Consider the following 21,957-nt stretch of genomic DNA (forward strand, 5'->3'; position numbering starts at 1 on the left):
CTGATGGTCCTTCTTGAGCATGTGATCAGCTGGTTTTGGTTGTCAGCAGCAAAACTGGTTGATCCACCCTGAGACGGTGCTATTTAAGAGACTGAGCTGAATACAGCACCTCAGACTGAGGAAGTCTCTTGGATGAGAGACGAAACGTTTCTACATTTTTTTGTTGATTTGCTTTGTTTTGTTTTTTTGAATGTCCAGAGGACCAGATTTAACTTTTTTAGATCAGAGTCAGAGTCAGAGTTTCTTTATTGTCATTCGCACCTCATGTGGTACATGTGGTGGAGCGAAATTATGTACACAGGGTCCCAGTTACATCCACTAAAAATAAAAACTAAATCATACAAAGTTCAAATTAAGAGTCTCCACGGAGCTTCTGGAATAATTTTAACAACATCCATCCATCCAAACATCCAAACTCTTTATCCTCTTCTACTTTCTGGGTCACGAGGAGCTGGTCTCTGTCTCCAGCAGGCCCTGTCTCTCTCACAGGGACACCCTGGACAAGCTGCACGTCCACCACAGGGACACGTAGAGACAAACCATTCACACTCACCTAGGGGCAGTTTAGAGTCACCAATGAGCCTAACGTGCATGTTACGGAGGCGAACCTGCGACCTTCTCACTGCGAGGCCTAACCACAGCTCTACCGTGCTGCTCTGCTTATGACAACTTTAACATTTAACTATGATTGATTTGTTTATAATGAATTTTAAAAAAGGTTGAAATTAGATTTTTAAACTTTTTTTAAGGAAAATGGTGAAATGAACAATTCATGCATTAATAAATTCATAAAATGGCACTTAAATTTATAAAATGCACACAAAATTTGTCTCTGTATATTTTATTCGTAGAAATAAAGTAGAATTTAAAACCTCCAACTGTATTAAAAATAGATTTAATAGCCTTTTGTTTTAAATTGTTGCGCACACAGATCAGACAAACTGGTAATAATTAAATAGTTGTTTTTTTTAAAACCCATGTTCTTCTGAATTCAACTGAATACTTTTGTTTTATTAAAAAAAAGAAAAAGAAAAAGACAAGAAATATAAACGCTGCAGTTCAGCTGGTTTGATGAGCAGCATGAGTTCCTGTTTGGAAGCATTATCACCAGGCAGCATCGTTTTCAGACAAACGTTAATTATAATGCACAGAAATCTAAAGTGTGTTATACACTGGAGTAAAAGCAGGTGGATCTGCAGCGAGGTGCCGGTTCACACGTTGATGGCGTGAGCATGCTTCTTGCACAGAGGTTTGTCTTTCTTGGAGTAGAAGGGCTGACCCTCCAGGTTCACGTGGCAGACCTGCATCGACGGGAGGACATAAACTCAGTCTGAGTCCGATGAGGTCTCTGCTCCAGCCTAAAGCCTCCACAGAGACCTAAAGGACCTGAGCGGACCTGGTTTGTGGTTCTTACCGCGCAGACGAAGCAGGTGTCGTGCCAGGTGTGACCCAGAGCCTCGATGAACTTGTCTCCAGCTTCCACCGGGAAGTCGCAGCCGTGGCACTTGGTGCTGAAGAGAGCGATGTAATCTGACACCAAAGTACAAATTAAATACATTGAATCCTCTGCATACAGGGGTGTCAAACTTATTCTCACTGAGGGCCATCAGCATAATGGTTGCCCTCAAAGGGCCAGATATAACTGTAAGACAGTATAAATGTAGCTAAATTTAACTAAATGTGATGTAAAATAAATGCAACTACTCCTTAATGTTAAAGAACTCTTTTTTTACTTAGTCAACTTACAAATATTACACATAAATATATTTGCATAGATGTAGAAAAATATAGCTGCTTTTATAACATAAAACCTTTTAATTTGCCAGGTTATGAAACCCACATTACTCCATAAATCAATGACCAAACTTTTCAAGTGAATAAGGAAAAATAACAAGTTATGACATTAACTTTGTTCAAACTTTTTGTCATAGTTAAGAGAGGCAGAATTATGATCCAACCAACAATTGTGAGCTGTAAGAACACGTGACAGGTGTAGCATTTTACAGGGAACAAATGGCTGCACACAGCCTGGAAAGGGTCATACATCCAACTAATGAGAGATGGTTTTATTATAGAACATATTTACCTGGATAAACACATAAACCACAATCCCAAATTCATTGCTGCAAATTTAACACAAAATACATTTAATAAACTCAAAATAACAACATCAGGGTTGAAGGCTCTCTTTGGCATACTTAGCTCCATGTTTGGTGTCAAAATGCTGTTACTTCTCAGGTAACATAATCGGCATGCATTATGGGAAATGTAGTTTTTTGTCAGTATGCTTTTTTGACTTACTGTATTTATTATATGACAATCAGACCTTTTAAGCTCTTATGGGTCACACAAAATAACGTGGCGGGCCACATCTGGCCCACGGGTCTTGAGTTTGACACGTGTGCTACAATAAGACGGTTTTTCCTTTAACCTTCAGCAGCAGTGCGTTTCCTCCCAGAACTCTGAGGGGCGATTGGCTCTAAAATACAATCAGTCTGGACTCATCAGACCAGAAGACCTTTTTGATTCCTTTAAAATCTGATCTCTACACTCTTTTTTTCTTTCCTCTTTCAGCTTCTCCCTTCTTCAGGGGTTGCCACAGCGAACTAACTCACACAAGACTTGGCAATTAATTTTACACCGGATGTCCTTCCTGACACAACCACAGACCACTGAGCTACCACAGCCCTCTGTGTGGAGCAGAGAGCTGCCATCTAGGGTGCCCAGGGGAGCAGATGGTGGGGGCTAAGGGCCTTGCTCAAGGGCCCAGGGTGGAGCAAACGAGGGTGGAGGCAGGTGTGGGTGCTTCACCTTTCCCACCCACATTTTTATGTTGCCAATCCGGGGAGTTGAACCAGCGACCTTCCGATCACAAGCCCACCTTCTCTAACCTCTGCGCCACCACTCCCAATCTCTACACTCTCTAACAACTTGAAACCTTTTTAAATAATTTCTTCCACTAATTCATTCAGCCTTTATTTATACAGGTTAGTCTCATTGAACCTCGGGGACTCAACAAGAGGGACCTGTTCTTAACAAAGAATGATGACAACAGTAGACAATCATAAAAAAAGCATATAAATTGAAAAAATTAATGGAAGAAAATTATGTAAAAAAAACTAAACAAAAACATCTACATTTTAAAGCGACGTAAAATACTAAAAACAGGAACATGTCTGCATTGGTTTTTGCCTTGAACTTAGCAGATGTTTGAATATCGAGATATATATATATATATATATATATATAGTATATCTCAATTTATCTTAAAAATATCGAGATATTAATTTTGATCCATATCGCCCAGTCCTAAACCTAACTGGCATTGACAGAATGCCCCAGGGGAGATTGCAGGGTTCCAAATTCCCAAATTTTGGAAAAACAGAGATTGAAATGAAATCATTTGAGGAAAGTATGCATTTAAGTAAAAATATTTAAAAAAATTATTTAAAAAAATGAAAAATCGTGAATATGGGCATTGTGTTTTGTTTCAACTGAATAACTTCTTTTTATCTTCTAATCCTGACATTCTTAATTTCACTGATAAACTTTATCATGAATTCTCTTTCTGTTTTTATCTGTTTATCTGACCAAAGATGTCGTTTTTTTTTTTTTTCATGATAATCAGCAGCAGTGGAAAGGTGAAGGCAGGCAATACTGTTTGTGTGTTACCAAAATATCTCATGAATCACTGGGCATCTGGTATTGAATCTCAAAGTAATGAGTGGATATACATCTACAACTGATTAACTATTGGAATCGATCTGAGTTAAGATGGCCGCCACAACCAAGTGAATCTAAAAACAGTATCTCACTGGGCTGAGACTGTTGAAATTGCATAAAATATAAAATATTCAGTTGAAATCTTGTTGGATTTTGAGTGTTTGTGAGCAGTATATTTTGCAGTGCATATACTTTATGTGTCTTGCAAAACTGTACACTATGTACAACATTTATTTGCCCACCTCAGCAGCCTCCCTCACTTCAGAAATGAAAATTTGCTGATATTGACAAGTTTTTAAATAATTATTTTCTATCATCGGCGTAATTTTGAGACCAGGACACATCTTCTGTCAGAGAAGAAGTACCATGTGAAAGTCAAAACACAGCTCTTGCATTGTCAAACAGGTAGGAGATGCCTGCAACAACTTGGACTAGTTCATAGAAAATTTGTTGCACAAATTTATTGAACATGTTTAAAACTTGAATCTTCTGCAACACAGGTGAAGAAACTGAATACTAGGGATGCACAATGATGATATTTGTTCCTTCAAGGAAAACTAGGCTTCTAATTGTTCATGATTTTTTTCCAACCACATTTTCTCTTAAAATCATTGTTCTGGACAGGTTAGTTAATTAAACCAGTCTTAGTCGTTTTATTAAATTCTTGTTTATTGTTTGATTGATCCAAATCAATAACTGGACTCTTGTTTAATAAAGAAACATCACAAGACAATCCCTCAGCATGATTGTAGAAGGAATGAGAAGCAGCTCGCTGCTCAGTTTGGCCTAAACAGCTTGTTGCTGCTGAAACACATTATTTACTACAACATTTTTTAAATTGTTTATTCAGTTCAATCCAGGTCAAGGCCTGTTCTTTTGTCTGTTTTGTGTATGTTGCACTCTATTTCTTCAGTTTATTTGAACAGAAAAAGCACATCACTGAGCATATCAGAAACAATCATGGCTTTAAAGGGATCTCTGACCATTTGCTCATATTGGCCATAATATGTTATTTGTCTGTTTTACTAAAAGTTGTTGTTTGTGACATTTGATAATGCCTAATTACATAAAAAATTGTACATGTTGCCATTATTTTCCTGGTGCAATGCATTCTGGGGAAATGACCTGTATAGGTTGCAGTGGAGACCAAAACACAAGAATTCAAAGCTAAAAGGTTCTAAAGAATGGCAATAAAATTAGAACTTGTATTAGTCCTTATGCTGTTGTGCACAATATATGAGTCAAAACAACCAAACGTTGGTGGGTCGGTGGGCAGAATACTTTGAAGACCTTCTCAATCCCACCCTCAGCTCTTCCACTGAGGAAGCGGAGCCTATGGGGACTTTGGGTCGGGCCCTCCAATCTCTGGTGCTGAGGTCACCGAGGTGGTTAAAAAGCTCCTCGGTGGCAGGATGCCAGGGGCGGATGAGATTTGCCAAAGGCTCTGGATGTTGTGGGGTTGTGTTGGCTTACACAACTCTGCAATATTGCGTGGACATCGGAGGCAGTTCCTCTGGATTGGCAGACTGGGGTGGTGGTCCCCCTATTCACAAAGGAGGACCGCAGAGTGTGTTCCAACTACAGGGGGATCATGCTCTTAAACCTCCCTGGTAAGGTCTATTCAGGGGTTCTGGAGAGGAGGGTCCATCAGCTAGCCGAACCTTGGATTCAGGAGGAGCAGTGCTGTTTTTATCCTGGTCATGGAGCACTGGACCAGCTCTACACTCTCAGCAGGGTCCTGGAGGGTGCGTGGGAGTTTGCCCAACCAGTCTACATGTGCTTTGTGGACTTGGAGAAGGCATTTGATGCGTCCCTCTGGGAACCCTGTGGGGGGTACTCCAGGAGTATGGGGTACCAGGCCCTTTGATACGGGCTGTTAGGTCCCTGTATGACCGGTGTCAGAGCTTGGTCCGCATTGCCGGCAGTAAGTCGGGCTCGTTCCCAGTGAGAGTTGGACTAAGCCAAGGTTGCCCTTTGTCACCGATTCTGTTCATAACTTTTATGGACAGAATTTCTAGGTGCAGCCAAGGTGTTGAGGGGATCTGTTTTGTTGGCCTTAGGATCGCTTCTCTGTTTTTGCAGATGATGCGGTCTTATTGGCTTCATCTGGTCGTGATCTACAACTTTTGCAGGAGCGGTTCGCAGCTGAGTGTGAAGCAACCGGGATGAGGATCAGTTCCTCCAAATCCGAGGTCATTGTCTTGAGCCGGAAAAGGGTATAGTGCCTTCCCTGGGTTCGGGAGGAGGTCCTGCCCCAAGTGAGGAGTTTACGTATCTTGGGGTCATGTTCACAAATCGGGGACAATTGGAGCGAGAGATCGATAGGCAGATAGGTGTGGCATTTGCAGTGAAGCAGGCGCTGTACTGGTCTGTCGTGGTGAAGAGAGCTGAGTGAAAAGGCAAAGCTCTCGATTAACCAGTAGATCTACATTCCTACCCTCATCTATGGTCATGAGCTTTGGGTTGTGACCAAAAAAACGAGATCATGGAAACAAGTGGCTAAAATGAGTTTTCTCCGCAGAGTGTCTGGACTCTTCCTTAGAGAAAGGGTGAGAAGCTTGTTCATCTGGGAGGGACTCAGAGTAGAGCCGCTGCTTCTCCACGTCGAGAGGAGCCAGTTGAGGTGGCTCTGGCATCTGGTTAGGATCCCTCCTGGACGCCTCCCTGGTGGGGTGTTCCAGACATGTCCCACTGGGAGGAGACCCAGAGGAAGACCCAGGACATGCTGGAGGGACTATGTTTCTTGGCTGGCCCGGGAACATCGGGATTCCCCTGGAGGAAGTGGCCCAAGTGGCTGGGGAGAGGGAAGTCTGGGCCTCCCTATGTAGGCTGCTAGCCCTGCGACCGGCCCCCGGCTAAGCGGAAGGAAATGGATGGATGGATGGAACAACCAAATGTCATCAGCTTGTATATATATTATATATTTATCTATATATCTACATTAGCTCTGGAGCAAATGCAAAAGTTAAAAGGCTCAAGCTGAGGTGTGCCTCCACAAAACCATTTGCGGGTCAGCCCTGGACAGCTGTGTCCTGCATGTGCACTCTGGATGATTAATGTGTGGTTGTGCATGTGCAAAGTGTTGTTGTGAATTGCTCTGTGGTCCATATGGAATTAAGGTTGAATGAAAGCTCCTTCAGCTCCAGCACTCCACTACCCAAATTAGGACAAGTGGCAGAGGATGGATAAATGGATAAATGGATGGATGGATGTCTAAAGTTGCAAAACATTTCTTAAATTGTTTCTTGTTATGTGATTTGTGATGCACTTTTCTAAAATATATATGATGATTTGTTTTGGTCCCATTTCATGTTGTGAACTGCTTGTGACAGAAAGCAGAGCCATTTGCAGCATAAACAAACACAGGGGGCCTCATTTACCAAACAGTGTGCAGTTTTCATATTGAAAGTTGGCATAGGGACAAAACGAGGAAAGTGCGTGCACACAGAAATATTCAGATTTATCAAACTATGCGCACAGGTGTTTCTGCTCACCTGTCCTTCATATGTCTTAACGTATGTGGAACTGAGCACACATGAAACACGTCTGCTGATATAAATTCAATTCAGTTTATTTCACAAAATTTCACAGAAGAGGAGCACGAAACTGTGGAGGAGAGTCACAAAAACGTTCTCATACGCTTACATGAGTTTTGCATCTGCTGGTGAAAGTTATGGATTTGTTAGTCATGTTAACTATGGGTTATATATTTGTTCAGCTTGTTAGCAGTACGACATGTTTACGTCCAAAAGAGACTTCCAGTTGATTTTTTTAAATTCCATCTTCAGCGTATGCCAACAGTTTGGATTAAATTTTCACACATCGACATTTCTCTAAAACAATATGGTGTGACAGGGACTTCAGACATTGTCCAAAATTAACGTTCACACTTGCACCAGAAGGTCCTGTCTATGTCATTTATCCAGAATGCATTGCAACCTAAAGAACATGTCAACATCAGTGTGAAACTGATTTTTAAAAGTTAATAAAAACCAAACAAACTACAGTCTCATTTTCTTACAACTGTAGCAAACGTCTAGTAAAGTCAGGGATCCATTTAATGCCTTGTTTAAGAACACTGATTTGTAAAAGGGCCAAAAATTAACATTTATTTCCTGATTGGAACAACAAATCCTCAACTCTACTAACTGGGCCCAGAGCGTCCTTTCCTTAGCACTTAAAATAAAAACAACTTGATTCAAACTTTGTACCTTTCTCACAGTACGGCTCTCCGTCCTCCATGTGGAAAAGGCTGTTTCCAAAGGGTTTGCCGCAGGCCGCACACACAAAGCAGGTGGTGTGCCACGTCTGCCGCAGAGCGTGCATCACTTCCTGCAACACACAGTAACATAACAACCCTTAAACAGTAAAATAAAACACCATAACATCTAACTCAATCCCATTTTTAAAAAGTGGTGCGTCGATGTCCCCGTCGTTCAGGGATGTGAACAGTGAATGTTTGTACTGTAGTTTTCCAGATTAGTGTTTTTCTGGAATAGAATCGAACAGGGATTGCAAGTAAACCTTAATGTTTTTAGTGCAAGATTTTCAAGTGGGTAAGAGTTACACTGTTTACAGTAGCAACAGAGGCAGGTCTTGATTTTTTTGTTGTCTGAGGCTGCACAGTGATGGATCCTGGTGAACTGGGGGAGCAGTTTTATCCTCCACTAGACAATGGGGGAGCCAGGAGGTGGCCAGTGGTCATAAACTAATTTTTGGCCACCCCAAATGCCACCCAAATTACTTGAAGAAACTATACTTTTGAGCAATAGAAAAACTAGAAAGCACAGTTTCCTCAACTGGTCAGGTCACATACATATGATAGAAGCCATTTTAGAGTCTGATGTGGCAACACGATCTTTAATAGATGTCCTGATGCATGAGCGGTAATCCAGGTAAAAAATAATATAACAAGGGTAAATCTGTCCCGTGGACTTGATTTAATCTTGTTAAATCTTTAATAGAGATCTTTTTACACCTAGATGCACCCACACACCAAAATGGAAGTTGGTAGCTCACTTCTTTTTCAAGTTATCAAGATCACCAGATGGACAGACGAAGGACATTTCCAATTACCATCAACTTTTTTATGTTTTTTTATCTATAATTTTCCCCGTTTGTTTTTTTTTCTACATTCAAACATCAACAATTTTATTCAAGGTATGACATTGTTTTAAAACGGATCTAGCGACTGAGTAAATCAGCAGCCTGAAACTGTGGAGAACTACAGTAGTTATCAAGATCATGCAGGACAGTGTGGATGCTTGGAAAAACCTATGAACAACTGAGGACTACATCAGGAGTTTGAAGATCATTTTGTTTAAAACAACAAATGGGTTAAGGTTTTATTGAACTTCATAAAAACTATTATTGTTTTGTAAAAATGAAAGCATCCCCCCAAAAGTGTCTAAAACTATTTGATTATTTTAAAGTTAAACACAGCTCCTGAACCTAAACTGCAGATTCTTTATTTTGATGCAGATCTTCTTCTTCTATTAAGTTATGGTGTTACTTTTTTTCTTCTTCTTTCGGCTGCTCCCTTCTTCAGGGGTCGCCACAGTGAATCAAGTCGCATGAAGACTTGGCGATTATTTTACGATGGATGCCCTTCCTGACACAACCACAGCCCTCTGTGTGGAGCAGAGAGCTGCTATCTAGGGCGTCTGGGAGAGCAGATGGTGGGGGTTAAGGGCCTTGCTCAAGGGCCCAGAGTGGGGCAAGTGAGGATGGAGGCAGCTGTGGGTGCTTCACCTTTCCCGCCCACATTTTGATGTTATTGGTCCAGGCGGGTCGAACAGTACACCTTCCAATCACAGGCTAGCCTTCTCTAACCTCTGCGCCACCGCTCTCCGTTTGATGTTGGATTAATATGAGATGTTTACATAAACAAAATAATGTAAAAATCAGACAGAACTGAGCCACGGGAGGTTAAAGATCTGAGTTATCCTTTGTGATCAGCTTCTCTCAGGTCGCCTCTACATGACTGAGCATGCCCACAGGTGAGCAGGTGCAGAACCTCACTCACCCCCATGATCTTGGTGTTGCAGCGAGCGCAGGTCGGAGCAAAGAACTCCTCATAACAGTTCTCACAGTAAACGTTGTTCTGCTCCTCCACGAAGCTGACGTCTGCCAGAGAAACGTGGCAGTAGTGACAGTTAAACTCCTCTGGGTGCCAGGACCGGCCGAGGGCCACCAGGAATGGGCCCCTGAGGATGATAACATGTTGGTACTGGTTTTCAGCAGGAAGTGACAGGTTTTATTCAGGATCATCAGGTCTGACTTAAACGGTCTTTTCTGTTTGCACCTTCATACACACACACACACACACGCACGTACGCACGCACGCACGCACGCACGCACGCACACACACACACACATATATATATATATATATATATACAGTATATATATATATATATATATATATATATATATATACATTATGTATGTATGTATACAGGAGGAATATAAGCACTGCTGAGATTTGAACGATGTAGAACTTTTTTCATAAAAGATTTACTGCTATTTGTGTTTTTTTTTTATTAATTCTATATCATGTTGCATCTTTCTGATTGGTTATTGGACTTTCCAGTTTTAAAAGTCCGCACAAAAGTTTTAATAAGTAATTGTGCAAAATTTCTACTATTTTCTAAAAACATTATGTAGATAAAATTGATAAATGTTTCATTAAAAACAAATATTTATAATAAATTGGAGCCTGTCAAGGATGATATCTGAAAAAAAAAGTCTCAGATGACCAGTTTGCTCTAAATTTATAGATGTAAAACATTTACTTTTTAATCCAGATAGACAATATTTTGTTGTTGCAATAAAATATGTTATTAAAAATATTTGTGGGTCATGGAGCAAACAAATAATATAAATAATACTTTTTTTTTTACTGTTGGACATTCATACTTTATAGAAATAATCTAAGATCCTTTTAAACAGTTTAAAATAAAACTGGTTTTTGTCACATCCCTTAAGATACTTTAGGCACCATATTATGCAGCTCCAAAGAAATATATTAACAAGTATTTCTTTAAAAAAAGATGAATGTAGAAAAACTAAATACCCTAAAAACAGAATGATTGGTGTGACTCACCTGATGACACTGTTGCATGCCCCACACAGAGGTGTACGACTGCTGGCAGCAAATCTTTCTGCCCGCTGGGCTACGCCCCTCGCTACAGGAGTAAAGGGGGCAGGGCTTTGATTAACAGGGGCAGGGCTTGGAGCAGGCCTTCCCACGGGGGAGGGGTTAGGGATGTATGCCGGTGGGGGAGGAGCTGCTTGGGGCAGCGGCTGGACCTTCATGGAGGTAGTGGTCGTAGTGGTCTTACTGGGGTCGAACTTATCAGCAAAGCTGTTGTCGGTCACCCAGGGCGGTCTGTTGGAGGAGGCCGGAGCAGCAAGAGGTGGGGCTGGGACGGTGGCTGGAGGGCAAGGTTGGGGTGGGATTGGAGCTAGAGCTGGAGGCGGAGCTGAAACTGATAAAAGAAGAATACTGTTTAAAATAATATATTGTGTAGTAAGGCAATATGATTCAAGGATTCAAGGTTCTTTATTTGTCATACACACCACAGCACATGTGGTGGAACAAAATTGTGTGCACAGGGTCCCAGTTACATCCAACAATAAAATGTAAAAGAAAAACAGTAATAAGATATAATATACAGTATGAACTAAGAAAAACGTTAATAAAAATACACTAAGCACTAATAGCATAAAAAACAATAATACGACGAACAACAACACGAACATGAGTCTGTGTGAGCAGATGAGCACGAATGAACACAGCAGCATGAAATAAATCAGCAGCAACATGATGTGATATTTTTTCACAATTATCCTGGTTAGATAATCATGAGTCTAACAGCCTCAGGGTAGAAGCTGTTCCTCAGTCTAGTAGTTCTACACTTAATGCTCCTTAACCTCCAGCCTGAGGGGAGCGGGGCCAAAAGTGTGTGTGCTGGGTGGGTAGGGTCCTTCATGATGCAGGTGATCCTCTTCCTACATCTGGAGGTGTAAATGTCTGTGATGGTGGGGAGGCTGATTCTAACAGACTTCTGTGCAGCCTTCATCACTTTCTGCAAAGATGTTCTTTATGCAGCTGTGCAGCCTCCATGCCACATGTTGATGCTGGAGCACAAGATGCTCTCCACTGCACACCTGTAGAAGGAGGTGAGGACTGAGATTCCCAGACCAGCTAGTCTAAGCCACCTGAGGAAGTAGAGTCTCTGATGAGCTTTTTTGATCAGGCTGGTGGTGCTGTTGTCCCAGCTGAGGTTGTCATTCAGGTGCATACCCAAGTACTTGTAGCTGGAGACCACTTCCACTGCAAATCCTCCTATGTTGATAGAGGGGAGTACGTGTGTTTGTTCCTTCTGAAGTCCACAATCATCTCCTTCGTCTTCTTCACATTGATGTAAAGGTTGTTCTTCTTGCACCAGCTCTCCAGGTGTTCCACCTCCTGCCTGTAGCTGGACTCATCATTGTTTTTGATGCATCCCACCACCGCTGTATCATCTGCAAACTTTACAACATGACAGCCTGGATGAGTAGGTGCACAGTCATATGTGAGCAGAGTGAACAGGAGAGGGCTCAGCAGACAGCCCTAAGGGGAGCCAGTGCTGAGGGTTATGGTGGAGGAGGAGAAGTTGTGGATCCCCACTGACTGTGGTCTGTTTGTTAAGTCCAGGACCCAGTTGCAAATGGAGGGGCTTAGTCCTAGTGTGAATAGTTTGTCCATCAGGGTTTGGGAGATCATGGGGTTGAAGGCAGACGTGAAGTCTACAAAGAGCATATCGATGTAAGAGTCTTTCTGCTCCAGGTGGTTGAGAGCAGTGTAGACCACAGAGGAGATGGCATCTTCTATTGATTGGTTCTCACGATATGCATACTGATGAGGGTCCTCGTTAATGTTGATGGTTGTTCTGATATGGGTCATGACCAGTTTTTCGAAGCATTTAGCGACTATCAGGGTGAGGGCCACTGGCCGATAGTCATTCAGACCAGTCACTGTAGAGCTCTTTGGGACTGGGATGATGGTTGTGGTCTACAGGAAGGTTGGAATTGTTGCCAGTGTGAATGAGGAGCTAAAGATGTCGGCCAGCACCTCTCAGAGCTGATCAGCACAGTCTTACAGCACCTTCCCGGGGATGTTGACTGGATTGGTTGCTTTGTGAAAATTAATTTTCCTGAAATTACTCCTAACTACAGCTGAGGTCACGCTGAGAAGCTCTTTTTCCGGTGGTGAGGTGAGTCTGGTGCTGGGTGGTCTGTTCAGGTCTTCAAAGCGTGCGTAGAATTTGTTGAGGGCATCAGGCAGTGATGGGTCTCTAGGGCATCGTTCACTTCTGCCTTTATAATCTGTTATACACTTAATGCTCCTCCACATGCTCCATAGGTCTTGTGAGGTGAATTGACCTGGATCCTCTGTGCATATGTGACCTTGGCCTTCTTAATACCAGCAACCAGCTCTTTCCTTGTCCTACTCAGCTCTTCTGAGCTTCCAGACCTGAAGGCAGTGTTCCTGACTTCCAGCAGGGTGCGAACCTCTGCATTCAGCCAAGGCTTCCTGTTTGGGTAACTCTTGTAGTATGACATATGCATATATATTCATACATTTTGCGAGTTCTTCATTTTTCTGACTGTGTAAATGCGTGCATTGAGTTTAACAGAAATGTAACGAGAGACGTTATTTACCTTTGACCCATCAAAATGAATGCGGTCATTTATTTGCAGAATCAAAGTTTAACATCACACATTTACATTAATTTGGCAGAATATGAAAACAATAACAATGGCAAGTTTCACAGAAAGTTGGAACAATACGGAGATTGTCCTCACTTCTCAGCAGAACAACAGACATCAATCACACGGCGGTGATTGAGAACTTTGCTTCAGATATTTCTAAAATATCTGTAATGATTTTAGGAGAAAGGAGAGTTTAAGATGGAAAATGGAGATTTATCTTACAGAGAGATGTGTGAGGGAATTAATCTGTTTGACCAGAAACGTGCACGCTCCTTCAGTTCTCAGCTTGTTCACGGTACGCTTGGTCGAAGCAGAACTTTTACCTTGCAGATGATAATCAGCGTCGGTGCGGAGTTCCTTTCTGACTCTTTCAGCGTCTCCGTGAGGACAGCCAAACCCTTAGAGAGTCGTGCGAGGTTATCCAAACAGAAGTTATAATTCCCAAAATCGTCACTGCTTCCTGGATTCAAGAAACATTCTGGACGCCTGCGTTAGCATCCAAGAACTCTGGACTCTTTAACTCTCTTCAGAGAGTTAAAGTCTGGAACTCTTCTCCAGGAAAAACTTTCAAGCTCTGAAAACTCCCATGTTGAACTCAATCTGAGCGCAGCAGCTAGACTGGGAGGTTGCCACATTTAAATGGGTCGACTTCCGGGTCCTTTGAGAGCTTTTTGATTGGTCGATGGACCAGAAAGAGGTGTGGTTTGTGATGTAAGGTGTTATGAAAAGTCAAGGGCAGAGAATGAGATTGTTTAAAAACAGACAGAAAGATTATTGGAGAAAACGAGACTTCGTGGAGCCTCTACTCTGATTATCTGCTGTAAAGATTAAACATGACATTTCTTCTCAGTAAACATTTTAGTTGACCGAAGCCTGAACTTTCACATACTTACAAATTTGCTCATTGAAGACAGAAAAATCAAGAAATGCATATTACCCTGATTTCTTCTTTGAATGAGGAATAAAAATCATTACTTACTGTTTATGTAAAATAAAAATGAGTAGTTCTCTTCAACCTGTAAACATTGAGTGAACTAACACAATTTGATTATCAAACATTTGTAAAATAGTAATGATCATAAAGAATTGTCTTTTCTACTTGATTAATTCAAGAAAGAAAGTCTCCAGATGGCTCAAACTGTATTTCTGGATGCAGATCAATGAAATAACAGTCTCTGTCCATCTGGTCAGTTTTGACATAGGCCTAGTCCACTACACTCTTAACATGTCTGATGGTGGTGACATCATCAGCACATTTACTAATGTACCTCAGGACTCAGGATGTGTATTCCTCCAGGTCTAGCGCCCCCTCATTTTCAGCAGCTTCAGACCTGCCAGTCTGTGCATGCAAAACAGTCTTTCAGTATGGGGCCACTATTCTGGATCCAAGATTTAACTTTCTTTTGTACCAGTCTGGAGCGTCTCAGCGGGTGGAGGTAAGCAGGAGCCAGGAAGATGGAGATATGATCAGAGAGTCCTAGGTGGGGGTGGGGTTCGGCTTTGTATGAATCTTGTACGTTTGTGTAAACATGGTGCAGTGTGTTGTTTCCATGTGTTGGTAATATCTTATGATTTATTCATGATACAATATAAAACTTAAATTATATAAAACAATTAACTTTGGTTTAATTCTAGTCCAATCTAGTCCTATGGCACAGTCATTATCTTATAAGATTAAATACTTATACTAATAACTACATCCAATACTTTACAGTTTGATACTTATCAATACTTTATTATGCAGTTTAAGTCTTTATAATATGGTTCTTTAGTGCCTCAGTGCCTCACCTGGCTGGGAGGGGTAGATGCAGGCAGTGCTGACGACTTTGGGAGGACCAGATCCAACTGGTATCTGAATGGAGCTCTGCTGAGTGGGCGGGGCTTGATGTGTGGGTGGCTGCTGGTACTGCTGTGGGATTGGTTGGTACTGTTGTGGTATTGGCTGGTACTGCTGTGGGATTGGCTGGTACTGCTGTGGGATTGTTTGGTAGTGCTGTGGGGGTGGAGCCTGATGCATGGGTGGAGGTGGTCCGTATGGGCTGGAAACAGACAGAAGTATAGTTAAAATGTGCTGGACTACTCAAACCAGGGCTTAATTTGAGCTGGGTCCTGCCAGAACAGGATCTGGGAACTCTTATTTTGACAGGGTACATTCTGGTAATTATTTGCTTGGATCCGGTAACTCGCTGACTTACTAATAATAAAGTTATGAACAGATTTGACTGCATTGAATGAATAAACGTTTATTGGACATGTAAACTGAAAATAATTTACGTAAACTAATTTTAAACAACAGCCATTTACAAGCTTCCTAATGTCACATAAGAGCTGCCCCTTCAAGTTAGCATTTCTGCTTCTACCCTTAAAAAACATCTCCGCTCCTGGGGGTGGAGGGTGGGGGGTTAGAATGCTTGAGAGAGGCAGCTCGTGCTCTATTCAGAGATTCTTTATTGTCATTCGCACCACATGTGGTATATGTGGTGGAGCTAAATTATGTACAGAGGGTCCCAGTTACACACACACACACAACATAGATGTTTAACAACCCATTAAAATACACCAGAATGCAGGAAATGGCATCTAATTTATTCAAAAATTTTGGTTTACAAATTTAGCACTGTCTAAAACGATATCATCAAGAAATCAAAGTTCATGCTCAATAATCCAGGTAAAGAAATCCATCAATGTTCAGTCAGGTCATCTGGACAGTTCCTTTAGTTGTTGAGAGACGTTTCACCCTCCATCTGATTGATGAAGCCCTTGAATGGAGGGCGAAACGTCTCAACAAAAAAAAGGAACTGTCCAGATGACCTGACTGAACATTGTTGGATATCATCAAGTCTTGTAGTATGAGGTAATATTGCAAGAAAATGCAGTGGTGTAGTCTACATTTTTGTAATGGTTACATTGTGCTTAAATGTCTGCATTTTCTCAAAGCACTGATTCTTTTTTAGCGGACTCATACTGAAACAGCAATACATTTACCAGACACATCACTCTCATTTGCTGTTCATTGTCACAAATCAGCACACTAGAACAGTGGTTCTCAAACTGGGGTCCCCACACCCCGGGGGGTTTGCGGGCTGGTGCTTGGGGGGGGGGGGTCCTCCCCTCAAGGTTCTCTTACAAAAAGGTAGATGTTTGACAACCCGTTACAATACATCAAAATGCAGGAAATCACATCTACTTTATTCAAAATTTTATGGGGGAGGACCCCCAGACACCCATCTGCTGGCTCACCCACTATTTGTGTTCTGGCATCGATCGCTTTACAAATGAAGCCCTGTTACTTGGTGTGACTACTGCTGTTATGATTCTGTTCAGTTTTATGTAAAGAGTTTTCTGTAATAATTTGAAGAAGTGGCAATATGCTTATTATGTTCATTGGCGAAGAGAAGATTCAACATGTCTGCTGGATTCCTTAGATAGAGAACTTTACTAATGGCTTTTCTATGTATGTTCAGTGCCCTGAGACAACTTTCTTTGTGATTTGGTGCTATATAAATAAACTGAATTGAATTGAATGTGAATAGGTAAAGTTTTAAAGTGTTTTTTTGATTCTGTTAATTTTCTCAAAACTGTAATTTTTGGAAGTTGAAATTAAAAATATTGTTGATTAAGTTTTGTCTTGAGTGAAAAATACTCCATTTTTAAAAGTATAAAAATTGTATTAACATTATTAAAGAAGGGCAGCACGGTGGCGCAACTGGTAGAGCTGCTGCCTCTCAGCGAGCAGGTCCTCTGTTCAAACCCCGGTCCAGGGGCCTTTCTGGGTGGAGTTTGCATGTTCTCTTCGTGCATGCGTGGGTTTTCTCCGGGTGCTCCGGTTTCTTCCCACAGACCAAAAACATGCATGTTAGGCTGATTGGTAACTCTAAATTGTCCCTAGGTGTGAGTGAGAGAGTGAATGGTTGTTTGTCTCGTGTGTCTCTATGTGTCCCTGTGATGGACTTGCGACCCGTCCAGGGTGTACCCCGCCCCTCGCACAGTGATTGCTGGACATGGGCACCAGCGACCCCCGTGACCCAAAATGGAATAAGTGGGTAAAGATAATGGATGGATGGATGGATGGATGGATTATTAAAGAACAGGTCTTAAGTATTTATGTTACAAAATATTTTTATTGCATTAAAGAGACGAATTGAAGAAAATTATTTAATGAACATGAGGGTTATGAGGGGGTCCCTTAAACCTTTCTCCTCTGTAAGGGGTCCCTGAACCCAAAAAGTTTGAGAACCCCTGCTCTAGAAGACGGATAGCATGGAACACAATAAGCAAACACCAAATCAACATTTCACAGACAAATTGTTTTACATCCTTTTTTTTTTTTAATCCTAAGCAAGCAACATTTCTCACAACAACGGAAAAACCAAAAGGCCTTCAGATGGCCAGAGTCCAGGACAAACCAGCTTAAATAAAGCAGAAAGGAAACAACAAAATGTTTTTACCTGAATTTGAAAGTTTTGTAAAAAAAATTTCCCCAAGATTTTTAACCACAAAATAAATCCCTATCAGTGCACCATCATCAAATTAAGAGCCTTCAAACAGCCAGCAAACAACCAGTTCAACTCAGCAAACGCTCTGATGTCCCACTCTCTCTGAAACGTCTAAACACAACACATGCAAACCAGTTCAGCAAAACCTTTCACAAACTACTTCAAAAACAAAACAGCAATCTACGGCAAGCCAAATGGGTCCCAAAAAACACAGCTGCTCCTTCAGTTCAAAATTTTCTCTTAAAGATTTAATATTTATTTTGCTTTAACTTTTGTCTTCTTTGACTTTTGGATATCATTTAACATATTCAGAAGACACTTTTCTAATTAAATTAATTAAGTGAGGAAGAATCTCTAATAAACAAACTTTTATTTTCTGACTGTGACTCAGCTTGAAGTCCACTGGATCCACCTGAAAATAGAAATATTGAGAACATTTCACGAATTGAACAGATTGTTGAATTTTAGGAGAAATCCTCATCAGCTGAGAGCTGCAGTGTTTAATGGAGAAATGGTTGGGGGTACTTTCAGGGCTGGGTTCATGTGGGGATCTTGAAACAGCAGGACAGTGAATGAATGAATCTAATTATAGTTTGTGTTCACAGAAATGATTTCAGACAGTGTGGCTCACTCATGTCGCTTTATTAGATTTTAGACAACCGAGGAGGAGGGGGGATAAAAATTAAATCCTATTTCTGAGAACAAAATGCTGTATATTTTGTTGCTTTTTTGGTTTTGTTTGAGACAGAAAAGAATGACGAACTCTTCTATTTCCTGACTCAGTTAAAAGCTAGGCAAAGAATCTGAGCCTCTGTAACGAAAATGTAAAACCGTAAATTCAATTTTGACTATGATGTGAAAACTGAGAAAAGAACTAAACCTTTTTTTTTTTTTTTTTTCTGATTTCAGGACTGCAGGATTCTATGAGAGAAAAATAAAACATGACTTAAGGATTTCTGGTAAAATTAAGTCTCGGGGAAACAAATCAGATGACAACGCAAATATACAATAAATGTATAAATGACTGCAGGATCACACAGGGGATGAACAGTCAAGCAGTAAATATGTATGAGACAGACAAACGCCTAAAAAAAGGACCACTTTACAATAAGGCTCCCCTTATAGATGGCTAATAAATAGTTTATAGATATAATTTGTTTATTATGCATTGATTAAGGGTGACAGAGACAAAACTGACCAGTTTTTTCCAAATAATGAGCCAAATCTGTTCACCTATGTATTTCATCTAGAGATGTTATATTAAACATTTCAGACAAAGTTACTACTGTGTACGCACAATAAGCATTTGTAAACCTAATTTTGTTAGGATATGATATTAGTTGTAGATACTTATATGCAATGATAAAGTACAATATTATATCGGGTTCAATCCCCGGTTGGACCTGGGGTTTTTCTGGGTGGAGTTTGCATGTTCTTCTCGTGCTTGCGTGGGTTTTCTCCGGGTATTCCAGTTTCCTCCCACAGACCAAAAACATGTTAGGCTGCCTTCAGGCCCAGGCCTCCCTTGCAAAAGAGATCTGTGATCTCAATGGGATTTGCCTGGTTAATTAAAGGTTAATAAATAAATAAATGAATAAATAAATATCCTTGAAAAATAGGTTTACAAATGCTTATTGTGCTTACAAGGTAGGAACTTAGTCTGAAATGTTTAATATAACAACTCTAGATGAAATATATAAGTGAACAGATTGACCAGAACAGATGACCTGACTGAAAATTGTTGGATTGTATACCTGGATTATTGAGCATGGACTTTGTTGTTTTGAACCAGTTTGACATGACTGTCAACGAGGAAGAGGGCCGGCACGGGAGGAGGGGGCGTGCCAAAGAGACCATCTTAGCACCAACATAACTGGTTTGTTCCACTTTGGAGTAAGCTGTTGGGGGAAGAATCAGTTTTGTGTTGTGTGTTTCCTTGACTGATGAAGCCTTCTGGATGGAAGGTGAAACGTTTCAGCATACAAAAAAAAAAAAAAAAAGAAACTGTCCAGATGACCTGATTGAAAATTGTTGGATTGTATATCTAGATTATTGAGCATGGACTTTGTTGGTGAACAGGTTTGGCTCACTATTTGGCAAGAAATTGTTCAGTTTTGTCTGTCACCCTTAATTGATGCATAATAAGCAGTTATTAATGATTTATAAAGTGTTTATAGAGGAATTAATAACATATCTATAAACTATTTATTAGCCATTCATAAGGGGACCCTTATTGTAACATGGTACCAAAAATTCAGTTATAGATTTGCATCCAGAGGTTATTTTCTGAAAGTGTAATTACAATCCTTCTAGTAGTTCTTGAGATATTTTGCCAACAGTGAGACAGCATTGACAAAAACAAAACGTGCTTTTTGACATAAGTGTGGGGAACTACCGTACTTTTTTTGGGGGGGGCTACTCCCTTCTTCAGTAGTTGCCACAAATACTAATACACCAACATCTGGATCAACATCTGTAAAACTGATGTTGATCCAGTTTGTTATGTGTTATGGCCTTTTGTTTGTGTTTGATAAATTTTCTTATCTGTGGTAGACATCTATACTTGGGTTGACTTCAAAAGTTATTGAGATGTAGATTTACATCTAGTGACTTTTTAATTATTTTGCTGAACTTTGTCTTCTGGTTCATGAGATGTTTTGCTAACAGACAGACAAGTGAAGCCGCACAGGAAAAGCCCTTATCTACTGCCACCAAAAGGTGTGCAACAATAAAAGTGTTCAGGCCCGAGAGCTAAAACTGAGTGAAGAAGGCATCCAAATGACAAAGACGGACCTTGAATGACCTTCAGAAAGTTTGGAGAACTTTTGATCTGAACCACTTTAAAAAGATTACAGGAAAAATATGATGCTTGGATAGAAATGATCTAAAAATAAAGACAGTGTCAATATTCATTTCTAAGCTGCTTCTTCACTGTATGGGTTACAAGCTTGAATCAAAATGTTTTACACTCTTCAACTTAACAAGAACCATAATATTTTAAAAATAAATAAAAATTATTTGTTAAATAATTTTTTATTTATTTAACCAATAAATCCAGTTTTACTTGCATAAAACCAATCAATGATGTCATAATATTTGAGTCTTCATGTATCTGCATATGATGTTTTGAGACTAAAATCATCCCAGCAGTGTTTCAGATTTAGCAACAGGAAGAAAATAAATAAATAAATACAATTAAGCACAGAAGCATTGAACTGACTGCAGCAGCCCTGACATCATGATGTTCACCTGATGGAGATGCTTTTGTTGTAGCAGATAAAACTGAGTTCAGAGCAGAAGCTCTTAACCTGACAACACTTCACTGGTGAGACAGAGTCTAATGAATTACAGAAGAAAGAGCCAAAGAACGCCATCATACTATAATTACTGGAACGCTCAGGAGGAAACCTGCACAACTCTTGTAACATGACATCAGCTGCTTTAGAAACCATAAAATGAAGCTGTAAATATCTAACCTGCAGGAAAACAGACTGTTCTCAGTGATTTCTTTCTGGATTTATTAGCAGACGCTGTACATTTAAAAATGCTTTTGTCTTGTTTGAAGACATTAAAGAAGATTTTTATCCAGATATGATGATTTCATTTTCCTCTTCTATTTTATTATGACAAAAGTCTCTGTGCTAATGCTGTGGACATCCAGAGGCACAAATACGCACACCAAGCTCAGTCTGCATGAAGCTTTCTGAAGAAACAAAACATCCATCCATGCATCCATCCATGCATCCATCCATCCATCCATGCATCCATCCATCCATGCAGCCAACCATCCATCCATCCATCCATCCATGTATCCATTTATCCATGCATCCATCCATCCATGCAGCCATCTAGCCATCTATCATCAATCCATCAATGTATCCATCAGTGTATCCATCCATGTATCCATCCATCAATCCATCCATCCAACCATGCATCCATCAGTGTATCCATCCATGTATCCATCCATCAATCCATCCAT

General features: G+C 40.6%; 1 protein-coding gene across 2 annotated transcripts in view; it reads right to left on the reverse strand.

Moving 5' to 3' along the window:
• Positions 1–1,091: 1,091 nt before the first annotated feature.
• The window catches only part of LOC119413413 (LIM domain-binding protein 3), a 114,568-nt gene continuing 93,702 nt past the window's right edge, over positions 1,092–21,957 (reverse strand). For both annotated transcript variants that reach the window (XM_037680465.1, XM_037680473.1), the window contains 6 exons: positions 15,271–15,521; positions 10,829–11,213; positions 9,749–9,929; positions 7,935–8,055; positions 1,415–1,530; positions 1,092–1,301 (listed from right to left, as the gene is read on the reverse strand). In XM_037680465.1, coding sequence (XP_037536393.1) covers positions 1,212–1,301; positions 1,415–1,530; positions 7,935–8,055; positions 9,749–9,929; positions 10,829–11,213; positions 15,271–15,521 — 1,144 coding nt within the window. In that variant the 3' untranslated portion in view covers positions 1,092–1,211. The remainder of the gene's footprint in view (positions 1,302–1,414; positions 1,531–7,934; positions 8,056–9,748; positions 9,930–10,828; positions 11,214–15,270; positions 15,522–21,957) is intronic.

Source organism: Nematolebias whitei, chromosome 1, assembly GCF_014905685.2.
Source record: "Nematolebias whitei isolate Nwh7 chromosome 1, NemWhi1, whole genome shotgun sequence".
NCBI lineage: Eukaryota > Metazoa > Chordata > Actinopteri > Cyprinodontiformes > Rivulidae > Nematolebias > Nematolebias whitei.